The following is a 23,090-nucleotide window of genomic DNA, read 5'->3' on the forward strand; positions in this document are numbered from 1 at the left end:
TCCCCCAGAGTTGGTGTCGAAGTGTCCTTGAGCAAGACTCTGAACCAATTGCTCCTGATGTGCTGGTTGGTGCCTTGCATGGTTTCTGCCGCCATCGGTGTGTGAATGTAATGCACAATTTATGCCTTGGATAAAGGCGCTATGTAAATGCACCATTTAGACTCCATTATCCAAACTATAAATGGTCTCTATAGTATGTTGAGATCTAACCTTTGTAGTTGCATTATAGACCTCGTCAATGCGGATATTGCTGGGTTTCCGAGTTTGTACTGGGTGTGCTCCAAACAAAAGATTTGATCTGTCCAAAGGGCCTGTTGGATCATGATGAAATCATTTATCCTCTAATCTTGTCGGCTGAAAGGTATTCACATCCCTTTGTTCATTAAAAAAAAAAACATTCAGTTGCACACAAAACTGTTAAGCAATGGCAGATTTTCTTGTCTTAAAATATGATCCAACAATACTAATCATTCCATTTCATTGTCCAGTTTGTCTACTTCAGATCTAAAAGTATCCGATAGTTAGATATTAGCATTATCGCAAATATGAAATTTGAGAAAAACATTTTATAAACTAGTTTCCAATCCCAGTGGGTAAGGAAATCAAAATCAACTATTTGCTATATAGCCCATTCCAACTTTTCTTTCACATGCTACAAGTCACATGGAAAAAAAAAACAGGATTAAAGCTTAAAGTAAAACTAAAGCTAGACCTGGCAGCAGTTTGGGGAAATGTATAAACCCGTCCGGATAAGAGCATAATCATGCCTAGATTTAAAGACATTTAAAACATGCTAGTAAAGCTACACACAAAGGTGAACACATCAGCTGCTCTATACCCTGAGCTGAAGTGTTAGTACGCCCTCTAGTGGTAAAAAACAACATTACGTTTGCATTCACCCATCGGCTACATACACTGCAGTTGCCATTTTGTTGCCAATTTAATGAAAGGATTTCGAACACAATAATTCTCATTTCAATGGTGGGGCCATGATATCCCAATTGAAGTAGTAGGATATGTTGAAGTATATATATACATTAAAAACTAAATATGGGAAGGGGTCAAGTTCCAACGGTTTCTCCCAAGGAAAATAAGGTTGAGTCACAAGCTTTGAGTTTATCATTTATTGTTCACTGCATTAGGCCATTATATACTCAACCATTTATGAAATGTCAGTCCTGTCCTGTCTTGTCTTTTTCTGGGCTTAAATCCATGGTTGTGTAGGAGAATCATGGACATTTTATATTTTGGGTAAGGATAACTCAAGGCAAAAACTCAGGCACAAAAGCCAACTCTAGATACTTAACACATATGGAACGTATGCATTATAGACCTTATGTTCCTATACCAAACAAATCAATCCCCAAAATGACATTGTGGAAAATGCTTCTTTATTAATATTGAACTAAAAAAAACAAGAGGCGACGGGGATAAATCCACTGCTGACTTTATAGTGATGTTGTTCCAAGTCATTCTTTCAGTTTAATAGTACTGATGTCAGGAAGTCCGCATGTTTCTTTTTGAGTTGACGAATAGCAGAAGCGCAGAGTGCTGTTAACTGACTGTCCACTGAGTGTCCATCACTTGAAGACCTTGCCCTGGCTCACGGGCTTGCCCACGTGCTTGAACTCTCCCTCCCAGGCAAAGTACTCCTTCACCATGGTCTTGCACTCTTCACTGTCTGGATCCAATTTGCGCCATTGGTATGACTCATAATCAATTTGCCAGTCATCAGACAGCTGCAGAAAGAACAGAGAATGTGTTGGTTCGATTGTGAATGGACAGAGGGTTACATATATTAAGGTCACTCATTGCTGTGGAAAGCCTTTCATCCAGTGTAGACTCCGGTTATGTGTAACTTTAGATCAATAATAAAACCGCACACTCAAATTATATTCTGTTGTATGATTTTCAGGTAAATCTATTCGGCAAGTGACGTCAGGGTTCTCCATATGAGGATTTATCGATATCCACTGATCAGACAAGAGTTCCCACTCCGCACATCACGATGCAAAACTTAAGTAGCCAGATTGTCCTTTGAGCATGGCATAACAGGGCCAAGGAGCCTAGGCCAAGGACCCCCAGAATTATGACCCCACCCCCCATCTGAACATGCAAAGATTTGAGTTAAAAACCTTAGCTCTGAAAGAATATATATATATATATATATATATATATATATATATATATTCAAAGCTTTAGGCCACATTTCACGGTTTTTCAAAAATAGCAAACCTACAAGCTCGTAACACAGCACTCGATAGCTAAAGTATAACAATGCTTAAAACACCAAAAGGGGTTGACATTTGAAATACCTATAATTATATAGGGTTAACATGGTTAAGAAAATGCAGAATAGGCTATACCAGTGGTTTTCAACCAGTGATCCATGAGGGGGTTCCAGGTGGTCAACCCTTATTTTGAAGAGCCAAATATCCGTAACCGGATGTTACGATGACGTAATGCTGTGTGTGGTGTCTTGACCGGTTGTTCTCTCGCTCGGTGCAGAAAAAAAACACGACCGAGTGTATCACAGCTCCTGCTGTCGGTAGTTGAAATTTTTGTTTTCACCAGAAACGACATTCATTGCGCCGATTTGGAGATGCAGGCCACAGAAAGCAGCACATAGAGTGCAAGTCCACTGTCACACTTTACACTAACGAGAGAGCCATCGATGCGATCCGATCAAAACATGGATTAAAGAATATAAAGCCTAGAAAACATAGGCTACGGTTCTGGCGGGCTGCTAGACTAAATCTACAGTTACGTTTCGGCCGGGCTTAGTGTTAAATTATTGTTAAACATCTGCATTACTTCATTTACAAGAAGTCTACACAATTAGAGTGTAGAATTGTTATTTTGATCGTTTGCCAAAAGCATGGAATTGTAGACAAAATCTAATCCAATGACAACAAAATATTCTTTATTTTTGGGTCTGAGAGGCTAAATCTCATCAGATGGTGGTCTGTGGCTCAAATGCAGAATAAATAATGGACCTTGATATTAAAAGGTTTGAAAACCACTGGGCTACATAAAGGACACCCAAATACATTTCCAGTCATGTTTGCTTGTTCAGTGATTACATGCACACTACAGCAAATTAATTTACATGTAGAGAATAGAACCCATGTTAAACCAGCACTGGCTAGCTGTTGGTTACAGAAGAAACACAGCTTAAATTCGGGACGTTTCATATAAAGCCCATCGCACACCGTCTGCGACCGTCTGCGGCGCCTGGAAAATAGAACTGTGTTCTATCGGCGCGCCGGGCGGCGCGGCGCGGCGGACGCAGCCGGTGTGTGGTGGGCTTAACATGTTCTTGCCTTCCAGTTACTTACAGTGAAAGCGAGGTCCTGGCCTCTGAAGATCCAGATTCCAGAGATGGTGCCCTCATTGTTGCCACCAAACAGAATAACGCTGGCGAAGCCATTCTTTCGGAGTTTGTCCAGACGCTGGAACATACCTGGGAAGAGAAAAATTAAGTGGTAAATAAGTAGCCTTGGATACAACGGTTCCCCGAGCCATATGGGACATAGGGCAGTAGCCAATCTCCAGTTTCTGTAGCGCAAGGAGGCCAAGCACAGGGACTTATTGCAAATCGAAACCCTGGATGCAAAGTAAGGAGGCATTGGGTTCCATTTTCTTCAATATTCTTTGATACGACTGGCCGGGGGATTTAAACATGACCTCCCAATCCCTCAGGGCAGACATTACCTTTGATTTCTCCCTCTGTCTGGTAAAGGGGACAACACCCACATAATACAAACCGCATTCAAGATCAGTGTTCATCGTTCTAGAAATCACGTTGCAAAGTGCCAAGGAGTTGCAGATGATTGCACACATGATCAGTCATAGATAGACATGCTTCTTACATACTATTTAAATGCAACTTTAGTAAACAGATCAATGTTCAATGTGTCCACAGCATGAACCAGCCTTTCTCACCAAGCAGAGATGACTGGGATTAATATGGACTCTCGTCTCTCTACCCCCATCAGATATAAGACTGAGTGCCATGAAAGGGCACCGCCTTGCCCAGTGACAGAGGATGACGTTTTTCTTCCGTCTTTCACAGAAGTCGATATTTGTTGGGCAGCCCCAAAAACCTGTGTCATCATATCGATTCAATTATTTTCTTATGGAATAGAATGACCGGAGTAACAACTCTTCTTAAACAAATCAGTATTTATCATTGAATAACATCACATCAAGCACAGTTAACGCCGACAACTTTATCTATACATTACAATTGGTTTAAGAGAGGGCTGGGGTACTTTCAGACTACATGCTAGGCATGTAACGATATATCGTATATCGATATTAATCGATTTATTGAAATAAAAAAAAGTGCTTTAGTCATATTCCAACATATTCAAGTTTAGATTACTACGGTCAGATTTCACATCATACCGATCACCATCCACTTCGACAGAGTACAACGATAGAAAGGCTTCACGTGAAGGGCTACTTAAGCTCACATTAAAGTAAACTACGTCAAACATAGTCTGGTCTCATTTTAAATAAGTCACAATGGCAATGAGCCATCATCAACTCAAAAAAGTAAATTACTGATTGCTGTAATATTCACACTAGAAAAGAAAATGTGAGAACAGTTCCCCAGTCCTCAGCTTGACTTATATTTCGCCATATAGCGGGTCGAATGGGAGATCTACAAGTACAAGCTCACCATGCATCACGTCTGTGACACCATTTTCAACGCACGACCCCATTGTGTTACAGTATATATTTGGCTGCAACATGTGCAGCGTCAGGTTACTATAGTAACACGCCGTCAATGAACAGAGATTAGACACGACTGTCTTTCTGCTGGCATGCAGCCCTCACAGACTAAAACTTCTTTAGACAAACTAAGAATTTTCTTAGGGACTAAGCCAAAATCACAGGGCAGACTAGCCTACCACAATTTGCACCATTGGCAGCAACAATGTGGCAAAACACCTGTAGAACTTTACCATTTACTGACTTACTGTCTTTTTAATATTCATACAAAGTAATAAATTGTGCCGCTGCGGGATAATCGGTTTCCCGGGTGGCCCTCTGCCTCTCCTGTAATAACTCCTGTTAATCAAATTGATGAATTAACTGGTGATCATAACTGATCATCATAACTGACACAAGTTTTAACATCCAGCCTTGATAGCAAAAGTTAAGAATTAAGTGCTGGACCTTGTGAGACAGGGAGGACGTGTGTTTCAGCTTTATAAAGCTTGCAATTGCACAGTGAGGAAGCTGAGGATTTGTAGAAACTAAAGCTAGTTTCAGTTCCGTTTTTAACGGCTGATCTTTGAACATTGATGGGGGGACAAAATGTGTATGTATGTGTAATATATATATATACACACACACACACACACACACACAACTAGGAAAGCAAAAGCTATTCCCTTTCCTGCTCTCATCCAACCTTGAGTACTATAGATGAATAACAGTATAGTAAGTACTCACTAATTTAATGTATAAATGATGGATGGAAGGGGTCAGGACAACTAGGCCTTTTCGTGGAGGGGTCATAAGACATTTTGGACTCAAGAGTTATTAGTCTATAGTACTCAGTCTAGTTTTGTTTGCATGTTGATTAACATTCAGGCGGCATGCGAGGCGTGTCAATCTGCTCGCCAGCCACCATAATATGCAAATTATGATGGAAACATGCCTGTGGAACAATCATGTTTGTAGATCAATAGACTAGCCAGCAGGCTACTACTGAAGACAATCTAGTGGTTGCTGTTGGCGTCTCACCTGTGATGAGGTTGCAGCTCATGAAGACCTGGGTGAGCTCTTCTGGGAACTTGTATTCTCCGTACCAGATGGAGTAGCCCTCGCGATCAAAATGCTCCCAGAAGTAGGGGATGGCTACAGACAGGGTGTCCTCATTGGAGTACGTCCTCTTGAACTCATCCATGATGAAATTGCTGGAATGAGGAAAAGGATCTGATGTTAAATGGGTACAGGACAAGAGCAGTGGGTTTTTTTAAATCCCTTTTTTGCAAGGCATTTTTTAAACTTGCTTTAGAAAGGTGCTATATACATAGTTTATTAAGATCTGTGATGGTCCAACTTGTTCAATGTGTAAATTGTGCGATTCGCTTCAGTACAAATCAAGAACAGGCATAATGTGCTTATGTTAATATCACAAGTTATTCCAAATGGAATTTAGCCAAAAGCTATTGCTTATTAGGTAACCTAATACTAATAGTTAGTTACAACAAATAAAAACAGCCAATTTGAACGCAACTTTGGTAAACGGTCATCTTTTCAATGTGTCCACAGCATGAACCAGCCTTCTTCCTCACCAAGCAGAGACGACTGGGATTAATATGGACTCACGTCTCTCTACCCCCGTCAGATATAAGACTCAGTGCCATGAAAGGACACCGCCTTGCCCAGTGACGGAGGATTCAGTTTGCTTCTACGCTTTATACAGTATATAGAAGTGGATATTTGTTGGGTATCCCCCAAGACTTTGCTTTGCAATGTGCCAACACAATATAACATAATGTAGTCCAAGTTCAAACTAAATACGATGAACCTTAGTAAACCAAAACCAGGATACGGATGAAAATACGTCAACATAATAAGTAATGTATTAACATTAACAACATACCATAATCTGTCAACAAATAAACAACTATTAACTATTCAAAGAGACATCTGGAGATGTAAGAAACTTTAGGGAATGAAGTCTAGTTGTGAAATGTGAAGTTAGTTTTGTGGTGGGGCTGCTGCAAAATATGGGGAGTGACTGCAGTTTAAACAAACTGAATGGGTCAGGAAGGAAGAGTCTCTGCACAATATGCAAAAAATATGGGGAATGCTTGCGATACGTAATGCAATATATGCCAAGTCCTTTTTGTTATGATTTCTTTACCTCTTTGGCAGATGTGCGAAAGGGTCCTTTGTTTTGGGCTCACAGGCCAGAGCTGCTTCACATTCATCCATCTCATCATCATCAGCAGGGCTGGGCTTCTTCTCTTCTTTCTTCTTCTCTTTCTTCTCCACGGGTTTGGCGCCATCCTTTGCAGCCTTCTCTTTCTTAGGAGGAGCGTCTTTCTTAGGCTGCATCTCACCAAACTTCTTGGCTGGAGGATAGCAGAATAGCGTACGCTTTACCCATTTTGACCAGAGATCAGATCTAAAAAGGTCTTCCACTTCCTGACAGTTTTCTGAAAAAGTTATGTTTCTATGTCAGTCGTTCTTCGATTTTTCAAAAATAGCAGACCTATGAGCTTGTAGATCTGCTATTTTTCAATAGCTAAAGTATAACATAATGCCAACACCAAAAGGGGTTCCTGCCCAAAATGGATTAACAAAGTAGTACAGAGTATCTGGTCAGGGACCTGAGACCAAAATGTGGCATTGTGAAATACATAGAAGTGTGAGTCAGCACAAGTACAGCCAGAACACATATTTGCAAACACTTAAAATGTTCCAGATGGATTCTGACACAAATAATGCCTTTTATTGTGTAGAGCCAAATTTGGCTTTTCATCTCAGCCATATTAAAGACTTTTCGGAGTCAAAGAAACATCACTAAAGCTTCTAAACGGTTTCAAAACTACATCAGATTATAAAATATTACTCTTCTAGTAAAGCATTACGCTTTAGAAATAATGTGAGGAGTTATCAGATTTCATGTATGAGCCAAATTTGTTTCCTGAACTTCTTTGCAGGGATTCACAGAAATATATATTGCGTGATTCGCTTCAGTACAAGCGCAAGCACAGGCACAATGCAATATCACAAGTTGTTCCAAATAGAATTAAACTAAAATTTAGCCAAAGCAATTGCATATTAGGTAAACTAATACAATACAGTTACAAAAGCAGAAATCAGACCCGTCTAAGTGAGTGGTGCTGTACTGTACTAGACCTCCTCCCTGGCTTGTCTGTGTGTTAGGCTGTGCAACAGTGACACTTGGTGGTGAACAAACGCTACAACGCTATTTGTGCTCGGACAAACCCAGCCAGGGACAGACCCAGGGTCACACAATACATAGCTGTCTATAGGAGTGGTTGCACCACCAAAAATACAGCCAATTTGAACACAACTTTGGTAAATAGTCATCTTGTTTAATGTGTCCACAGCATGAACCAGCCTTTTTCCTCACCAAGCAGAGACGACTGGGATTAATATGGACTCACGTCTCTCTACCCCCGTCAGATATAAGACCGAGTGCCATGAAAGGACACCGCCTTGCCCAGTGACGGAGGATTCTGTTTGCTTCTACGCTTTTTATAGTATATAGAAGTGGATATTTGTCACAACATTTTGCTGGTTGAGACTACATTTTCAACATGACTTCATTTTCCATGTTTAAAAACTCACAGTCAAACTGAGCCATCTTTTCACACGGCCTGACCTCCCCAAGGACCGCTTTGAACTGTGGCTGGTTGACACACGTGGCAAACCAACGTGTCACATTTGGGTATGGCTGGCGGAAAGAAGGTTCTAGGACCTGCAGAAGGAAGAGACAGGGACAGGATCAAGGTAATGAAAGCTTAGAGTTGAACAAGATAGGGCGTGGGCATGGATTCAAACCAATGCCATTTACTTGCTATTAGCGCAACATAAATTTGGCTTCTGCTGCCCTTGAAAAATAGCTAAGATGTATGTGAAGGGGGGCAAGCAGGTGATTTAGCCTCTGTTGAAACCCAACTTCTCCATCCTGAAAAAGTATTCATCTATACATTTCATTTTGAATAGCCAAGATTTCATTTTTTATTATCAAAAAAGGGAACACACACAATACATAGCTGTCTATACGAGTGGTTGCACCACCAGAAATACAGCCAATTTGAACACAACTTTGGTAAATAGTCATCTTGTTTAATGTGTCCACAGCATGAACCAGCCTTCTTCCTCACCAAGCAGAGACGACTGGGATTAATATGGACTCATGTCTCTCTACCCCCGTCAGATATAAGACAGAGTGCCATGAAAGGACACCGCCTTGCCCAGTGACGGAGGATTCCGTTTGCTTCTACGCTTTTTACTGCACAATTATTAAAAGTTCTCGTTTCAGTATTCTCAAAATTGTCATAAAAAAAGGGCAATCTGAGAAACCGCAGTTCTTTGATAGAAAAACGGTCATCTGCAAAACTGGTACCGGCAGGTCAGACAAATAAAAAAAAGAGGAATTAGTTATCGGCCAAGAATATTGTAAGCGGTGCATCTCTGTTACTTTTTCTGAGTGGCCATGTGCTTACCTGTTTGTAGAGCCAGAGCATGGAGCAGGCTACACTGATATCGGCAAGGGTGACCCTCTCACCAACCAGGAAGGTACGAGTGTTCAGGTGATTGTTGAGCACTGTCAAAACCTTTTTCACCTCCTCCTTGGCCTGCTCTGTGGCCTGAAGAGACAAGGGAAGGGAGATAGAATCATGTGGAATTAGATAAAAGTACAATAAGGCATGTAGTAGGGCTTTAAAGGACAACTGAATTTCTCATTTGCCGCTTTTTCATTTTAGCGATTTTTGACAATAATTTTTTTTTAAAACAATTTTACGGACATTTCTTCATAATTTACTATAGTCTGACACGACTGCCTTTGACAGCACAGACCATAAAAGATGAGATGAACAGAAACACCGCCCTAAGTGTTTGCATTGGCACGCCTGTATGGGTAACGTTTGTGAGACAAATAAATCCTCTCAAATCTCTAATTGACAAACATCGCAAGTGTTCCGCAGCATTGTCTAATTTAATGCAAGTAACCGAACGGCTGCCTTCCCCGTCAACAAAATAATTCTGTGTGGTGTTCTGTGCTTTCGATTTAGACTTCCATTATTCCTGTAATTTCATCTTTTGGATGATCCATATGGAGAAACTTCCATAACTTCAGTGGTAAATTAAATCTGTGCTACTTTTAAGTCAGAATAGCAGGGGGAAATCGAATCGAGCACAACAGACTATAGTTGCGCACTGGTGTTTCGTGCAGCAAATAGCAGATATACAAGCTCACAGCGGGTAGCATTTGTGACACACTGTGAGCAGATCTGCCATTTACTGTCACACAATACATAGCTGTCTATAGGAGTGGTTGCACCACCAAAAATACAGCCAATGAACACAACTTTGGTAAACAGTCATCTTGTTTAATGTGTCCACAGCATGAACCAGCCTTCTTCCTCACCAAGCAGAGACGACTGGGATTAATATGGACTCACGTCTCTCTACCCCCGTCAGATATAAGACTCAGTGCCATGAAAGGACACCGCCTTGCCCAGTGACGGAGGATTCTGTTTGCTTCTACGCTTTTTACAGTATATAGAAGTGGATGATATACATTTTGCTGGTTGAGACTACATTTTCAACATGACTTCATGTATAGCAGGGGGAAATCGAATCGAGCACAACAGACTATAGTTGCGCACTGGTGTTTCGTGCAGCAAAAAGCAGATATACAAGCTCACAGCGTGTAGCAGTTGTGACACGCTGTGAGCTTGCAGATCTGCCATTTACTGTGCGCAGCAGTGCGCACGAGTCACGACACCAGCATGCCAACACTTCGGTGTCGGGTTACATTCAGCAGCGCGTGGTGCATTCTGCAGCTGATCGATATATTATATATCGAATATTATTTGAGTCTATTGAGTGCGAATGGAAGCTAGTAGAAAGTATATGCTGCGTTTTGATGACTTAATTCACGTGTACCATAATGTTCACACCGTGGCCATACATACACCCCCCCTTAATAAGTTTTGCAGATATGCATTGATCTCACAAATGGCCCATATCAAGTCCTCAAGACGGAAATCCGACCCCAGGAACGGAGCACTTTAAGCCCTGAGTGTGTCACCTGCCCCTTGACATTCAATAGATCACGTCATCTTTTGTGGCCAGACGTAATTTTATGGGGTCCAGTAGGCCTACAGTAATCAAATAAATCGCTACAAAATTTTGTAAAGAATGACATATTTAGCCCCATGTTCGAATGCCTCCGCCGCACTGTCAAAAATTGCTAAAATGAAAGAAAGCAGCAAATGAAACAATTTACGCTTATCTTTTACTTTCTTTAACAAACTAAAACATGAACCTTGGTTGAAAAACAACTTAAGTCGTCCTTTGAGCAATAGTCGACTATTCAACTAGTAAATCCACTAGGTACAATTTGGTACAAAAAAGAAAACTTGACTACCGGTAGTTAAACAACTAGTCGACTAGTAAACTAGGCAACTAATAAAATCACTAGAAGTGAAAGCCCTAGCATGTAGAACCATTAAATTGGAAAATGTGTTTTTGAGTTCGACTGGGGAGGCATCTGGTCAGAAAATGTGGCGTAGCTCATTATTCCCATTCCCTGTCCAACCTAACGGCTCACCCAAATAGAGTGTTCTGCAGAGATAGCAAACTATATTATTGACCAATAGACTGTACATAACTGTCTGTAGTTCTCTTTTCCAGAAGGTGGCATAAACATTTCCTGTTCCAGGTAAAAAATCCTTCCTTAAAACATTCTAAAAAACTTCCAAAATAGCCAATTAAATTGTACTGCTGGAGTTTTAGTGATCTCATTTGCATGCGTGCGCCGTGTGATCTGGGACAATCTTGACAAACTAGATTTAGAAACCTGAGATTGGAAGGTTGCAGTTCAATCCCCAGCTAAATCATAACAAAGACTATTGGTACCCAAGCAATAGCACCCTGCTTGGCACTCAGCAACCAAGGATTGGATTTTGGGCAAGTCCCCAAGACATACTAGCATCCAGGGGGGTGGACCTGTAGAACAAACTGCCTCATACTACAGAAACAGGACATTGGCAATTTGGCACCCATCTAATAATACAATTACCGGTATATAGACTCAACTCAAAAGTTGCTTCACATAAACAAAATGGGCCCGATGGCTCTGGAACGAACTGTTCCCAAGGCTACTTATGCACGTGAAGTTAAATCACACGATGTGATGCAGTCTGAGCTTGACCTGCTTTTTTGGGTGAGTGACATTCAGTAGTACCTCCTTCTCCCTGCAGCATTTAAACAGCATGTCCATGCAGGTAGTTCAGACAGTACAAACTCCACATCTAAAGCGCTGGTCCTGCGTTCATGGCAAAACGCATGCAGTCATGGTGGATTTCAGTAGGTATATGATTAAAGTGAGCCGAGCTTTCCCTTCTTCGCTGACGTTTCAGTAACGCGGTAAACAAATTGTAACTTTTGAAATGATATGCATTTCCCTCTACGCCAAATGCATTTGCGATCTACATGCTCTCAATGCATTGCGATGCTTAGAGTTTGTAGATCGGCCATTTTCTCTGAATGTTTGCAGTCCAGCATAGGGATTCATGTGGTTAAATAAACTTCATTTTTCAAACAATCACAACACTGTTTTTATGCACATGGAATGTAAACAGATCTTCAAAGCATCAACATAACTTCCTTGGGTTAGACCTGAATGTGGCGTGTTCTGGACAATTTTCAAAATTGTAGGCTAGAGTAAAGTACATTTACAACTGTCCGTTTTACTAAGTACTGAGGTTTAACCCATTTAGACCAGCTGCAGCTTCAGGGTTACTTCATCCCTGAAGCTGGCAATGCATGCACAATGCACATCCCCTTGTAGTTTTGTAGTCTGCCAGTTCAGTCAAGTTTCTCAGAAAGACCTCAGGTTTCAGGGTGTCTTTCATAAAACTGCCTTAGGTTTTAGGACATTTCAAAATCTGCCTGACAACATTGACATAAAGTGTACCTGCTTGTTGAACTGCATGATTCCAAGGGTGGGGAAGACCCATGCACTGGCTGGAGGGATGATCTCTGCGTCAGCGAAGCTAACCCACTGCAGCACCTGAGCTGCAGCCTGGGGAGTGGCACCGCGCAGGGCATCATTGCTCACTGTAGTGTATGGTGGAGATAAGAATAAACAAAACATAATATCAATTCAAAGCCTCAAGACAAACAGAGCCCTTGATACTGCTGGGAGATAACCATTATCACATTATAAAAAATTACTTCTAAAAAAAGATAACATACCGCACAAGCGGCTACTTCTACAGTACACCAATATTAAATACTATATACCTCATAGAACAAGCTAAACAATCTTACTCTACAGCTTTCTCTACAGGTGACTTAGAATCTAGAATCACCAAGGACATTAAAAACAACCTCATGTGATGTTAGAGACTTACGGTAGTGAGCAATGGCATTACTCTCAAACAGACAGAAGCCGTCATCTCCCTGGTAAGCAGGGACCTGTAGAGTGGGACAGTGTCAGGCAGTGAGTAAGTTTGTCGCGATCATGTCATACAAATAATTGTGATTAATTATTAAATTTAGATTTGACATTGGGATAACATTTATTTCTTTTTGCCTTTAGGCTTTGTCAACAAAAATTGATGGGGCAGAAATTACAATGAACTTATACAAAGAAATGACTGACAATGACAGGCCACTCGGTCAGGCAACAATTTCAAGACATTCAATAGTGGAAAATAGGTGCCTAGATTAACTTTTTTGCCATTTTTGAAAATAAACATTCAGATTAATTTTAACTGATAAATGTAAACGATTGACATGTAAAATAATTGTGATTACCTCCAATAGTTTCGATCAGGCGATTATATAATAATTGTGAGAGACCTGGCAGTAACCTGCACTAAAGAAAGTGCATTACTTACACAACGTAGGTGTAGTCTAGAGGATTCTCATACCTGTTATGAGGACCACCCCAAGTTATCCAACCAGTTGTTCCACCTCATTATACCAATAGAAAAATACTTCTGTTTGACATGCTTGCTTTTTTGGGACATTTTATTCCATGACAGCTTGTTTTTTTTGTTTTTTATAAATAAATATAAATAAATAAAAGACAACAGCCAGACATGGCCCACATGTACCGAGGATGGCAGTATCTTGCAAAGGAGAAACCCCACCCCAATGCCTGCCCACTTACTAGATTGAATATCACAACTCTTACTGACCTTGCCCAGGGGGAAGTTGCTCAGGAAGTTTGGGGTACGGTTCGTCTGCCCGAAGGTGAAGGCAGGGGGGCTGCTGGCCGTCTTGAGGCGAGCACCGCTATACTGGGCCGCGATCTGAGCCTTGAAGGCCCGCCAGTTGTCTGGGTACGTGTACAGGGTCTAAAGAAACAAGAGAGAAACCAAAACTGCTTAGTGAGTTAACAGCTAACGTAGAAGTACATCACCTCTAACCTGGGAAGCATTTGAACTAATATCATGTCACATCATTAGGGGGTGGGGGTTCTTATAGAACCAGTGTCAATGGCACCAAAAGGCCCAACGTTTCAATGCTAGTATGCAGCCTACCAGTACCCCAATATAGTCTACAGACCAAAGCAAAGAACTAAGTTTACTTCCTGATTCAGCAATTACAACAAAAATCCTCCAAATGTATTATTGAGGGGCTTTTATACAAGTTTAATGTTTGTCTTTCCTAGACAAACATTAAAACGCCATTGACAATGGACAGTTTAATGTTTGTTTTGTCACTAACAAACATTAATGCCATTAACAATGCTTGTTTTGTCTGTCACTGATAAAATTGGCATATGTTGTTATGATATCACGATTATACAAGGTGATAAGGGTTGGTAAAGCGCCCCTCACTTCATACAGGTGTGATTTTATTTAAAAAAAGGCTCCCAGAGTCCCAAACCGAAGATACCAGAACAGTCCATTGAAATAATTAAACAATGGAGGGGTTAGCTAGGTGGCTGTCTGACAAAATGCCTATAACATAAGATTATGTAATAATGAGACTAATGACATGAATCAACTTAAGTGAGCCAACTACTTTGCTATTCCTGTACATATTCGGTTTCTATTTAGGCTAACTAGCCACCAACACCGGAACATAACAGAGTTCACTCTCATTTACCAAACTTAAAAAGACATGAACAGTAACACGCATTGCACAGCCTTTAATCATTTCCAACATTACAGCTCACTGAGAATTAAACAAAGAAGAAAACGTCCTAGTGGTAACAATATAAATTCTATCGGAGCGAACACAGCTAAGTTAACGTGGCACACATCAGGTCAGAGGGGCGTCATGCATACAGCCGGCTGCCTGTATATGTAACGTTACGTCAATGTATAAAGGGCTGGGATGAACGCTGAACAAGCGTATCACTAAATATCTTCAACATCGGTTTCGCAACATGCCGGAACGATATTATGTAGTGAGCGTTGTTCGGTAGGCACTCGGATGGCGCTGATTTTCATGGGATAGAGGCTACAAACAGCGGGGAAAGTTGAATGGGTGTCTATTGCTCCATCTTACTCACCCCTGCCGCCATCTTCAGGACGAGAGAAAGGAAGAGCGATGTCGCGCTTCACTGACGTATTCAAAGCCGGCACAGTGTCGCGCCCACGTCGCCGTATTTAAACGTTTCGTCCACAAAATGCATGTGAAAATGGAATAAAATAAATTATGCCTAAATGTCCGTATAAGCGTATTATTGTACTACCTTTCCCAAGACAATAATACTATCACACAAAAGACAACCGTTGGAATAGAAAGCCACAATACAAAATAAATCCAAGGAGTATGCTATTTTGCAGGTGTAAGCCTACTTGATTTATTATTGTGGATTTCTAAATGTCTAAATGTCTGTGATTTCATAATAATCTCAAAACTGTAGAAACGTTTACGTGTATTGTAATGGATATATATATATATATATATATATATATAACTATGATAGTGTAGCCTCGGCCGGGAGGCAAATATGCATAGTAATGCATATATTTGTGTAAATTTGACTTGCAATAGCATGTACTGTACGAGAATTAATTATTCATAGTGGAATACACAGTAGGCCTATATGTAGGCCTACACATGTCAGATTCAGAAGTTATACAGAAAGACAAACTATGCATATCATTTAACTGTATAGGCTAGTTAGTAGCATGTATCAAATTGTAAAAATAAAGGTGACAGTGATTACACCAACACATTCAGATGTTAAACAACACAGTACATTTGATTTTTGAACAGAAAAGAGGACATCGTAGTAACAAATAAAATGTTTTATTACAGTCCAGGTACAAAATCCAAGAATATGTAACCGAGTTGGAGAGTTACATAAAATATAATGGGGGTGAGCTAAAATTAAGAGTGTTGAATTACAACAATACATGTCAACATGCATGTCATTCTGTCTACTAAAGCCTAATCTATGCTGTCACACGACAGTGCTGCGACTTGAAAAAAGTGGACTTAATAGCTCAATGAGTGGCAGATGAGACGTGCTGTGAGCTTGTAGGTCAGCTATTTTTTTTTTACATGCGACAGTCATGCAACTAAAGATGAAATCAGGCTTAAATGTAATTCATTTTAGACAATTTTCCATAAAACAAACAGAAAAATACAAAATGTTAACAAAATAACCACGCCTTTACACACATCCCAAATGAAAGGTGACAGAAAAATCAGCTGACAAGACCTGGGAAAAGACAGATAAAATGTTTAGGAGTTAAGGATTTACTGACACGTTTAAGGAAACTCTTTAAAGGTGAACTTCACACATTCTTGACCAGAGTATAGTACAATGGTTAAAATAGGAAATAAGCTATCTATATATTTTCCATGGACCACATCAGTTGACCAAAATGAACTGTGATTCTCAGATATTGTGATATACTTACCAAGATAATCATCCATGAGTGATCCAATGGCAAACTGAAAAAAGGAATACATTACAACCATGTAAGTAACGAAGTGTAAATCAACATTATAAAACATTTTGCATATTGACAGATAGTGCTTTACTGAAAGTATTCTTACAATGTCATTTTTATCCACTCTTGTTCCCACAATCTTAAGCCGGATCTCATCATCTTGCTGGATTACAATGTCCTTAAAACAAAATAAAGCAAATATTTAAGTGATTCTGAGCAGCTCTTTGCCATCACCACAAAGAATAGACTTGAGATACAGGTCTCTAACTCTGAGTGTACAAATGGAACCAAAATCTTTTTTATTTAGGTTTTTATAACAGAAGCCAAAGTATGAATGTCATCAAGTCACAGGTTCTTAAAAAAAACAAAAAAACATCAGATTTTACACAAGAGTACAGCCTTCAGTGGTCAAGTATAGTCAGTTATATATAAGGAGGTTATACCGCTCTTAAGTATCAGTGACTCAGAGGTAAACAAACCAAAAAAATCTCAGAGATCATAGGGCAGACATAATGAAAAGACTATGTTGTTCCGCAAAACATGCCCCTTCAAGACAAAAGAAAGAAAAATTCTCCCCTTCAAATCCCAATTTAGTAAAGCCAATTCCCAATTCCCCAGCCTCTCTACAAGTACTCCATCTCTGCTAACCCCCACAATCAATCATTGGGTGAAGAAAGCCCCGGGTCTCCTCCGATACCCGGGCCGTCAAGCCACCATCTTCTTTCCACATCCAACCCTATCTCCAACATACAATCTGCTTTCATTATAATATTTTATCTCTGCTAAAAAGGTATTCTATTGAATTTGAAGTGCCTTGCACAGTGGACTTGCTATTTGAACAAAATGCCATCCAACCAGTTTCTGGTGCAGTGCGCAACTAAAATACCGGTAATAGAGGGTATGCGCATGCTTAAAGTGAATGGCACATCGAGTGGCAAAGCAACATGCAAAGTGAGTTTAACATTGTTTAATGCAATCAGATATGACTTTTCTGTGTGGATGTATGGGCTGTCAAGGCCAGAAAGTAGTTTTTGCCACTCAGTAGGCCTTCCTGCATAACTTCCTGGTTTGATGATGATGTCACGTGCATGCCACTCAGTAGGCCTTCCTGCATAACTTCCTGGTTTGATGATGATGTCACGTGCATACCCTCTATAATAATGAAATAAATAAATAAAAAATAGCTGCTGGCAAAACAAATGTGATCATGTAAAGTTTTACCTCATCAACAGTTTTATAGCAAGGGGGATTGGAGTTGGGGTCAAACTCCATTTCTGAGGGAATGGACTGCAAAAGAGAGAAATTCATGGTTAGGACAAGGACACTACAAATACAGGCCCTATGGCCAACATCAAACAACTCTGTAGACAACTTCAAGTGAGGTGATGTGACTCACATGACGGGAGATGAAACAAGACATGGGACCTATTTCGGTGAACAGCCCAACCTGCAAAGAATCCGGGAACAAGTTCAGATAAGCTACAACCAAAACTGATGTGAATCACAGTTCATAATAATATCTGTAGTTAGTCACTGACCTTGTTAACCTGAGTGACCACAGCATCCACTACTTCCCCCTTAAATGGACGGAAGACAATGGCCTTGTATTTGACAGGGTAAAGGACGAACCCTCTCCCTGGCTGGATCACACCAGCACCTATGTTGTCAATCGTGGTAACAGCAATGACAAAACCATACCTGAAATAAAGGGATAATTGTGTTCAAAAAATCAAATTAAGTTATTTTTTAAATATGTTTTCTTGAACAGAAGTAATTAAATAAGGCAAATGACTGTTATCAAAGTTATATTTTTGACATTTTACATTCTTTATAAAAATGCTACTCCTGCGTACAAAGGAGTAAAGTAAATGGTGTAGTGACCCTGTTGGGGCAACAACGATCTGTACCAAGTAGACCGCTGGACCGCATGTAAACAGAGCTGCTACCTTTAAACAGATCTTAAATCTGAGTTATTCAAATAGCCCTAAGAGAAAAAAATGCTGCCATTTGTCCCAAAGTGACTGCAAAGAATTGCTGCTATTTGTTTTTATGCAATGTGACATAGCTCTGTTTACAAAATGCTGTACCCCCTCCAACTGTAGGCTATATACTTTCCCCATTTTCAACTGTTTTTATTGTATTGTACTTGCTTTGGCAATGCAAACGTTTGTTTTCTCATGCCAATAAAGCTCATTTGAATTGAATTGATTAGATTTCCATATATTTTTTAGGACCATCAAATATAAGTCTCAAACTCTCAATGCCACTTACTTGCCAGTACATGTGCCCTCCACTTCTGTGAACAGTTTCTGCTTCACAGTGTTAAGAAGATTGGGGCCAAAATACCGTGGATGTAACAAGATCTCATGCTCCAAAGAAATCTATGAACAGAAAAATACAAGCAATATTTAAGCCTCATTCAATCAACCGTTGTTTGACGTTCAATGACCGGTGTGTACTGATCAAATAATGATAATCTGCATAGAGTCTGTGCAGATTATCATTATTTAACAATTAGTGTTCTGTGTCACAGAACACTAATGGTCCCATTCGATTGTCTAAACTCGACGTCCAGCAACGTGCCATCAGTGGGCTCCAGAACAATGCATGTCCAACAAAACGAACTAAATAAGTCCCTGGTTCACTGCCTAACAATATATATGAGCGATGATGATAATCAAGTAACGAAGGTTAGCTCGTGAAAGAACCTACTTACATGGTAAAACATTGCTTTTGATTCCACCTCCAATGTTTACTTGATAAATTGTATCCCACTTTTAAATTTACAATGAATTTTCCGTTCTTCTCACAACACAGACACTTCCGGGGTAACAACAAGGCATGGTAGTGAAGCGGGGTCTGCAGGAAGAATGCTGGCGCGCCCTCTTGTGTTTGGGATGATATGCATACCACATGTGGGACAGAAAACCCCCAAAGTGAGTATCTCCTGTCCATAATATACGGGCCCCCATTTAGATTTAATTACCGGTATGTATTATCGTGTGTGTGTGTGTGTGTGTGTGTGTGTGTGTGTGTGTGTGTGTGTGTGTGCGTGCGTGCGTGCGTGCGTGCGTGTGTGTGTGTGTGTGTGTGTGTGTGTGCGCGCGCGCGTTAAAATGAAATTCAAGGAAACCAAATTAAGGAAACGTGTATAATAACAATAATCAACAGGCTAGGCACGTGTGTGGAAAAAACAGGCGATGATTGGGTTGTCTAAAAAACAAAACAAGGAGTATAATATTGAAGGAGAGGTCACATACGGGAAAACTGGAGGCTGGGTCATGAGCCAACTTCAGAAACATTTTCATTTTACTCGTTATTTTCTGAAATCTTGTTTTTAAATGTTCACACAATGCTTTTTATAAAACAGAACGTACGTTTCTGGTCCGACTGGGCAAGTTCTGCACAAGAGGGCACTGACTGATATATAAACAGTATCCATAAACCACATTAAATTATATACCGGTATTATTGTTACTGATTACTTTGACCCTGGAACGACCATTCACCACCTCCGAGGTGGTGGAAAGCCTGGTGAGGCGAGGTTATTCACACTTACTTGATTGAATGATAAGCATGTAAGGTAATGTACCGGTATTGTATTTTACTGAACACTCCTGACCGCAACCCCTCAAGTCAAAAACGTGACGTGTCTCTCCGCTTCCTTATTCAATACTCCTTGATCCAGACAAGGAAGTTCATGTAAATAGTTAGTTGAGCTGACTGAAATATGGCGAGCAGTGGCGTCTTGAGGTTGCTACGTCCTTCCACTGTTACATTGCTTGTGAGTTAGCTTCGGAGCCACCACAGATTGCATTGTTCATGTCTGTCGACAGGTCAAAGTGTTTGTTTCATGAACCTTTCTGCTTTTGGCATTTAGGCGTCTTTCCGGTCGGATTGTGTGGTTCGCCAGACGTTTCTTTCTGCAGCCAGACACTGCTCCTCCAGTGATGCTCCTCCAGAGAAGATCAGTCGCTACCCTGTGCCCTACAAGAAGGACCTGCCTTACGATATAGTTGAGCTGATGGAGGAAGTGGAGCAGAAGGTATCAAACAGCAATGTTTTGCTGTGTGGACAAAGTATACTTGACCCACACAGTAGCCTACTCCAAAGTATAGATCCTCCTGGTATGGTCAAATATTACTTAACTCAAATGTGTACCTGAGTTAAAGTAGAAGTACTAATTAGAGTACTTGCTTTAAAAAAGAAGAAAAATGTTTATTTATATACCGGTGTGATATATATATAATATTTATAAAACGCATCAACTAATCTGTTAATTGATCGATAAGGTTATTAAGTATCAATTAATTAATTTACTCTTACAGTCAGTTACTGTCCACCACTGGCTATTGTAAACTGGTGTTGAAATGAAAGTTGCATAGAAGCACATTTGCACAAATATTATTCTCCCTCAGTTTGATTAATGTTGATATTGTTGTCGATGCACCTGCTTTGCTTTAGGGAGGCTTTTTGCCCAATGTCTTCAAAGCCTTGTCCCATAGACCAGCTGAGTTTCGAGCTTTCTTTGCTTACTACAATGAGCTGATGAACAAGGAGACAGGTGGGTGCTGTGTGTTTTCATGTTGCTTGTGCAAGCACAGCTACACGAGAATCGTTGCTGTCGAGCAGAAACCTTGAACCTTATTTTATTAACAAGACCTTGTGACACAATTACTAGCTACTGGAACACAGTAACCCCATTTCCTGAAATGTTTATTATGTTTAAACCAGATAGCAACGCAATTCCCTTTGTTTAGTGCTCATGCGTTTGTCTGCTTTGACTTTGTATCTTTACCCAGGCGTGTTTGTCTTTGTTCTTAATCTTCTTATGTTTGTATGGTCCTCCAGGAGGACTAACCAAGGCAGACCGTGAGCTGATCGTAGTGGCCACCAGCATCTACAACCAGTGTCTCTACTGTGTGGTATCCCACAGTGCACTGCATCGCATCTATTCTAAGAATCCCACTCTTGCTGATCAGGTACTTTATAATTGTTTGTCTTTTTCATATTATGACTCAGGCATGGGTGAAGTGGACACACAGCAATGTTATGTAAAATGATAAATGGTGTATTTATCAGAAAGACTTTACAGAGTGCATTGCTGTCACCATTCACGCACACATTCACCCACCGATGGTGGCGGAAACCCTGCAAGCTACAAACGTGCTCATCGGGAGCTATTCGGCTTTCCGTGTCTTGCTCAAGGGGTTCAGTGTCTTGCTTAAGGACACTTCAATTATAAGGGGGAGCCGGGGATTGAACCGGGAACCTTCCTTTTCTCAAGCGGCTGCTTTTACTCCTTGGCCACCCCTTAGTAATGCCAAAAAACATAAATCAGGTCACTGCTTGAAAATGAAATGAAATTAAATCACGTTCATCTGCCAACTTTTCCCAGGTCATAGTCAATTATGAGAATGCAGAGATCTCACCTCGGGAGCATGCCATGCTGGAATACGCCATGGCTGTGTGTCGCAGCGACACCATCACCGAGCAGCATTTCCTGTCTTTGGAGGAAGTGGGATTTGACCGCGAGGATGCCTGGGATATTGCTGCCATTGCTGCTTTCTTCGCCATGTCCAACCGCCTGGCTCACCTCACAGATATGAGGCCTAATACCGAGTTTTATAACATGGGCCGTGTGCCACGGAACAAGGCAGGGAAATAGACCTTTTTCACAGCAGCCACATTGACAAGAATATAAACCCAGGTGTTAACAGAGCCTGTCCAGAGAGGAGCTCACACTTATCCATAACAACGTGCTACAGTACCTCTGTCACTGAGGCATTGCAAAGCTGTTTGTGTCAGTAGAATGTGAGGTCTGAATCACACATACCTGCTTTTCATTTTATTTTATATTTCAGATCAGTTCAAAAAATAAATAATAATAATTGCATGCTTGCTCTTCTACTCATGGTAGTAGCACACTGTATTTGACCTAGATTGAAAGCAAGTAATTTAGTATCACCTGTATTCACCCTTCTCTTTCATGCCAAAATGGTTGCTATAAAGGTCTATAGTGGAATACCTGAGATTCTCAGGATTGATACCCTGAAGCCTGATTGCAAGAAGGAGTTATAGCTGATCTACAAGCTCACAACACGTATGTCAAGGAATAAATGAAGCCACAATGTTGACCTCCCAAAGCCTGGATTATAATGCCTGTTAATGATTTATGGCTGACATTGCACAACCATTTTGAAGTGTTGGGTAACAATTACAACAATGACATAACTTCAAATGAATCGCCCAAAAATTATATAGGTTAGGTAAATGTTCACGGTTGGGAAAATGCACTTTGAAAGTGCACTTCTGTTTTGATATCTTCTATCAAAGGCCTCAGTAGGCAGAGGCAGTGGCTAACTGGGTCATTTTTTATTGGTGTGATCTAATTGTTTTGTTTTCAAAATAAACTATATTTTGACAATG

General features: G+C 40.5%; 3 protein-coding genes across 3 annotated transcripts; 1 reads left to right on the top strand and 2 right to left on the bottom strand.

Annotated features, from left to right (window-relative positions):
• Positions 1-1,369: 1,369 nt before the first annotated feature.
• eef1g (eukaryotic translation elongation factor 1 gamma) lies at positions 1,370-15,331 on the bottom strand. Its single transcript, XM_080773924.1, has 10 exons — positions 15,266-15,331; positions 13,941-14,099; positions 13,149-13,212; positions 12,710-12,852; positions 9,228-9,371; positions 8,347-8,476; positions 6,890-7,100; positions 5,761-5,933; positions 3,339-3,463; positions 1,370-1,739 (listed from the first exon to the last, which is right to left on the bottom strand). Exons 1-10 carry the CDS (start codon positions 15,275-15,277, stop codon positions 1,581-1,583), a joined length of 1,320 nt encoding a protein of 439 aa, XP_080630050.1. The 5' UTR covers positions 15,278-15,331; the 3' UTR covers positions 1,370-1,580.
• Positions 15,332-15,995: 664 nt separating this feature from the next.
• Positions 15,996-19,481, bottom strand: polr2g (RNA polymerase II subunit G). The gene is made up of 8 exons (XM_080773722.1): positions 19,378-19,481; positions 18,933-19,042; positions 18,200-18,359; positions 18,058-18,108; positions 17,883-17,948; positions 16,768-16,839; positions 16,629-16,662; positions 15,996-16,426 (listed from the first exon to the last, which is right to left on the bottom strand). Exons 1-8 carry the CDS (start codon positions 19,387-19,389, stop codon positions 16,413-16,415), a joined length of 519 nt encoding a protein of 172 aa, XP_080629848.1. The 5' UTR covers positions 19,390-19,481; the 3' UTR covers positions 15,996-16,412.
• An 878-nt stretch (positions 19,482-20,359) lies between these two features.
• LOC308322595 (uncharacterized protein) lies at positions 20,360-23,090 on the top strand. Its single transcript, XM_080773966.1, has 5 exons — positions 20,360-20,445; positions 20,542-20,706; positions 21,126-21,225; positions 21,513-21,643; positions 22,060-23,090. The coding sequence occupies exons 1-5, from the start codon at positions 20,392-20,394 to the stop codon at positions 22,327-22,329; spliced, it is 720 nt and encodes a 239-aa protein (XP_080630092.1). The 5' UTR covers positions 20,360-20,391; the 3' UTR covers positions 22,330-23,090.

The sequence above is a fragment of the Protomyctophum bolini genome, assembly GCF_963924005.1.
Source record: "Protomyctophum bolini genome assembly, chromosome: 10".
Lineage (NCBI taxonomy): Eukaryota > Metazoa > Chordata > Actinopteri > Myctophiformes > Myctophidae > Protomyctophum > Protomyctophum bolini.

What these genes read in the sequence shown, in the direction of transcription:
- polr2g (XM_080773722.1), bottom strand. An exon ending in GAGGGCACATGTACTGGCAA is followed by an intron (nt 18,360 to 18,932) that starts GTAAGTGGCATT and finishes CCTTTATTTCAG; the next exon opens with GTATGGTTTTGTCATTGCTG. An exon ending in CTTGTTTCATCTCCCGTCAT is followed by an intron (nt 17,949 to 18,057) that starts GTGAGTCACATC and finishes TCTCTTTTGCAG; the next exon opens with TCCATTCCCTCAGAAATGGA.
- LOC308322595 (XM_080773966.1), top strand. Translation starts at nt 20,392, where the DNA reads ATGGCGAGCAGTGGCGTCTTGAGGTTGCTACGTCCTTCCACTGTTACA. An exon ending in CTTCCACTGTTACATTGCTT is followed by an intron (nt 20,446 to 20,541) that starts GTGAGTTAGCTT and finishes TTTGGCATTTAG; the next exon opens with GCGTCTTTCCGGTCGGATTG. An exon ending in GCTGATGAACAAGGAGACAG is followed by an intron (nt 21,226 to 21,512) that starts GTGGGTGCTGTG and finishes ATGGTCCTCCAG; the next exon opens with GAGGACTAACCAAGGCAGAC.
- eef1g (XM_080773924.1), bottom strand. An exon ending in TAATGCCATTGCTCACTACC is followed by an intron (nt 12,853 to 13,148) that starts GTAAGTCTCTAA and finishes CATACACTACAG; the next exon opens with TGAGCAATGATGCCCTGCGC. An exon ending in GCCAGGACCTCGCTTTCACT is followed by an intron (nt 1,740 to 3,338) that starts GTAAGTAACTGG and finishes TTCTTTCTGCAG; the next exon opens with CTGTCTGATGACTGGCAAAT.